Source organism: Aegilops tauschii, chromosome 2, assembly GCF_002575655.3.
Source record: "Aegilops tauschii subsp. strangulata cultivar AL8/78 chromosome 2, Aet v6.0, whole genome shotgun sequence".
NCBI classification, from domain to species: Eukaryota; Viridiplantae; Streptophyta; class Magnoliopsida; order Poales; family Poaceae; genus Aegilops; species Aegilops tauschii.
The window spans coordinates 370,542,572-370,547,119 of record NC_053036.3 but is presented as its reverse complement, the minus strand read 5'-3'; the positions used below and the strand labels follow the sequence as shown (position 1 = coordinate 370,547,119).

Here is a 4,548-nt window from a genome sequence, read left to right as displayed (position 1 = left end):
TAAGCCGCCACTTTAAACACTGAACTGTAAATTTCCTCCGGCTTACAATTAAACCGGACATTTTCCTTTATCATAGGCTTCCGACTTTCACCATGCCTCCCAAAGCTCCCAAAGCTCCCATCACATGCAATTGGATGAGGTCCAACGTCACCGATGAGACTTTAATAGATTTCATGAAGTCGGGTTACCCGCCTAAGAAGGACGTCATGTCGTACCGTGCCCCTGACCCGTCAGAAGAGAGACCACAGCCAAAGGACGGGGAGGTGGTAGTTTTTGTGGATCATATGAGCCGGGGCTTCGCACTGCCCGGCTCAAAGTTCTTTAGAGACGTGTTGAATTTCTTTGACCTGTGGCCACAAGACATAGGACCCAATTCTGTGTCCAATATATGCAACTTCCAAGTGTTCCGCGAAGTCTACCTTGGAGAGGAGCCCAGCCTGCTGCTCTTCAGAGAGATCTTCTTCCTAAACCGTCAGAACGAGTGCGCCAACGGGCCAAGCTTGGAACTTGGCGGCATCTCCATTCAGCGACGGAGAGACTGCCTTTTCCCTTACGCCGAGCCGCCAAGTCACCCAAAGGACTGGAACCAGACATGGTTCTATTGCCAAGACACGTCGCCGGCTGATGAGAGCCCGCTGCCCGGCTTTCGCCCTTCACGTCTGGAACCAACTCACCCTCTGTCTGACAAGTTAACTCAAGCGGAGCGCCAACCTCTGCTCCCCACCATCAACAAGATCAAGGCTCTCCTGGGCAATGGTCTCAACGGAATTGATCTGGTCCGGGTCTGGATCTCGTGGCGGGTGATCCCCTTGAGCCGCCGCCCCGGCTTAATGTGTGAATACACAGGCCGGAAAGATGACCCCCTGCGACATAGCCGCAACGATCTTCCTGAAGACGTTGCTGAAGACATGACCAAGGCCCTTTTAAATGAGAGCTTGGCAGACTGCGGGAGGACCGGGTTAGCCCCCTTCTGCAAGACCAACCCAGCCCCAGCGGTAAGCCGCTGGTCTGAACATCTTATCTTCTTCCGTAGACATCCTTCATATGAATCTTTAAGAAATCATCATTGTATTTTTCAGGCTGATGACAAATTCTGGAAGGTCAAATATGACCATGAGGCAGCCAAGAAGGCCAGGAAGGCTAAGAAAGCCGCCAAGAGAGCCGCTCCCCGCAAGAAGGGAAGTAGGCCTACTGCTTCAGAGCTGCTGCAACTAAGCGACAGCTCCGAGTTAGAGGTAACCCCTGAACCTGTAATCTCTTGTTGTATTTATTGTTTATTTCTGTCCACCTTATCAATACTGTTCATCAATAGGATGATACCGGAGCAAGTAACCCGGTGGTTGAAGAGGTAACGATACTTTCCTCCGACTCGGAGCCCTTGCCAAGGCTGAAAGTCCGAAGGGTAACCCGGAAAGTAAGATTTTCTCATCCTTTAGCTTATCAAGATCCTCAATTTCTTTTGAAGCAACAGACTCATGAGAGCCGGCGGCACACCCGGACCAACAAGGACGCTGACCTCTCCTCCGGCTTACCCGATGCATCGAGGAAACGCCGAACCGAGGTTATCTCCAACTTGTACCCTTTTCATCCTTTGGCGGGTGTTATACGTCAACCGCTCAATTCTTCTGATTCAAACTATCAGGAAACCTCACCCTCCTCTGGTGACTCGATGCAATCAAGCCTGCCGGCCTTCAAGACCGTACCCGGGTAATGATGACCATCTCTTGTTGTGCTTATCTTTGCTCATACCTTTGTACTAACCTTTTTGTCCTTTCAGTGCCCAGGCAAAGCTCACCAAGAAGGCGAAGAAGAACAAGCCGGTCGAAGAGCTGGACTTGCCTGAACCGGAGGTAGCAGCTCAAGAACCGCCAGCTGCCTCCGCTCCCGAAGCCACCGCTCCAACCGACAAGGCAATTGCAGAAGCTTCTGCTAACCCGGAGACCTCCAGCTCGGCTCAGCCGGTCAATGACCCGGACGTGGTAATCACCCGGACAGAGTTTGTTGAGCCGGGGAGACCTACTGCACTGGCCAAGTGCTCCGCCAAGGAGGAATTGCTACAGCACCGCCGGGTTAATCTGGACCTCACCGACTACGCCAATCTGAACATCGGAGAGATCGTCACCGGCTATGTCAGCCAAGTGCACAAGAGCCGGGATGTAGAGATCGGCATGGTGAACGAGATTCAGCAGAAGTCTGAGGTACTACTCTTCTTTCTTCTTGCTTACTGCATAGCTATCTTGTTATTCTTACCATATTCTAGCCCCCAAGTCTACGACTTATGATAGAATATGTTGTAGACTTAAGTTCCGGCTTACTCGCTTGAACCGGCAATTTGTAAATAGAAATGTTCGATATGCATTAGCCCCCAAGTGCCAAGTGTCTTTGCTTGGAAAGTGCTTGGGACTTTAAAATTGCATAATAACTATTCATCCTATAACCCGAAAATTATGCAGGCGGCTTGCAAGAAGTTTGAAGCTGACATCTCCGATCTGAAGACCCGCCTGAGGACGCAAGAAACTGAGACCCGGAAGGCCAATGCCAAATTTGTGTCCAATATTGCTGCGCAAGAAAAGCTGAAGACGGACTTTGATGCTGAATGGAAAGCTTGGGTCAAAGAGAAGGCTACTCTAGTGAACTGGGCCGAACAGGCGGAGAAGGCTCTGACAGAGAAGACCGCCGAACTCTCCGGCTTAAAGCGCCAAGTGTCCCAGATGGTTGCCGCAATCTTCGGTAAGTCATTCCACCGGCTTTCGTCCAATTTATAATTTTTATGTCTCATAACCCATCATTGTCGGCGGCTTATCTTACTCTGTTACACAGGTCCCAGAAGCGCCAACCTCAACCAAAGTGTGGTGACCAAGTTGAAGGCCGTGTACACCCTGGTGGAGCAACTCTACACCGGGTCACAGCGCGCCTTGGCCGTGGTGGCCCTATCCAATGAGGTGCCGACTCATCTGGCGGAAGTTCTTCGCCGGCTTGCCGTTCTTCCCCAACGTGTCCAAGAGCTGCGGCGGGCCTCTGCAAGAGCCGGAGCTATCGCCGCTCTGAGCCGGGCCAAGGCGTTCCTTCCAGAATTAGACCCGGCGGACATTGCCCTCGGCTATCCCAGTTTGAAGGAAGACGGCACACCCTTCGACCAAAGGGACTTTGCAGCCTGCGTGAAGATCGTGCGCCCGGTGGCCACCCTCATTGGAAACGACACGGATCTGACCAAGTACCAGCCGGGTTACAATGCAGAAAATCAGAGGATCCCCACTCCGTGTTATGAAGCTATCAGCTTAGTCCCGCCAGCTCGTAAGCACACCTTCGCCCCGGAGATTGACCCGGCCGGGTTAATTGACGAGGAAGCTCAATTTGAAGCTCTGAGCGGCATTGACTGGAAGTCGTCAACTTTCCAGGTCTTGGGAACAGCCGGAGGAGCGGAGAGGGATGAGCCGGAAACTTCAACCCAGCAAGTGTCGTAACTCTGCAGGCGGCTTATTAAACAATGCTTCACCCTTTCGGACTCGATGAGTCTTGTAATAGAGTAGGACCAACACTTTACCTTTGCCGTGCCACCGTGCACGCGTTGAATGCTGAATTCCATTGAAGTTGTCTCCTTTATACTTCTCCGGGTCATAATTGATCATTCATTTTCCTTAAGCTCAAATAGTCGCCTTTAACTATCCTGCCTAGAAGGACAAATCACAAGTCTCTAGGCGGCTTACCGCACTGAGAATCATAGTTTTAGACATATAACCCGGAATATGAATCAAAAAAGACTGGTCCTCAATTATGTCCTTGATATAGCCGTAATAACACACTTAACGGCCTGCAAGCACACTTCCGGCTTATATAACCCGGGTAATAAGGTTGGTACCTCAATTCCGGTTTACCAGTCTTAATAACACCGATTGTATTCGACTAGTACTATAAATCAAAGTTAAGCCGGCAAAGTGAGACCCGCCGTGCACACTTGAAATAATCAGAAGAACTCACTATAAATCAGAAGAACTTAGGGGCTTCCGGTTCAAATATGACCAGAAACCCGTCCCAAAGGGGTTATGCTAGGATTCAAATGCGATCATATAGCCCCCAGCGGGTGTGGCGATGCCAATCAAGAGGGTACCGACAGCTATGTTCTCTTTGGTTCGAATACGACCCATGTTTGAACAGGAAGCCCCCAAATGACCTTAAGAATTGTTTAACGACGCTGATTCGAATACGATCCACGTCGGTTCCCAAAGGGGTTAAACTATGATTCAAATATGATCAAAGAAAACTCCCCAATGAGCTCGGCACTTTGCCAATCAAAGTATCGACAGCTATGTTCTCTTTGGTTCGAATACGACCCATGTTTGAACAGGAAGCCCCCAAGTGACCTTATTGTGTATGGCTAGATTCGAATACGATCATAAGCCGGATCCTCCTTCAAGTTATCACATGATCTTGTAATGAAAGCAACACTTTTATATTTGGAGGAGAAAAAAGGACAAAGGTCCTGCTTTATTGCTTATCATAATATATACATGGCTTAGAGAAATATGTACATTATGAGAGCCGGTGGCT

General features: G+C 49.9%; 1 protein-coding gene across 1 annotated transcript; it reads left to right on the top strand.

Annotated features, from left to right (window-relative positions):
- The first annotated feature begins 2,650 nt into the window (after positions 1-2,650).
- On the top strand, positions 2,651-3,464 carry LOC141041043 (uncharacterized). Its single transcript, XM_073507154.1, has 2 exons — positions 2,651-2,730; positions 2,821-3,464. Exons 1-2 carry the CDS (start codon positions 2,712-2,714, stop codon positions 3,462-3,464), a joined length of 663 nt encoding a protein of 220 aa, XP_073363255.1. The 5' UTR covers positions 2,651-2,711.
- The last annotated feature ends 1,084 nt before the right edge of the window (positions 3,465-4,548 follow it).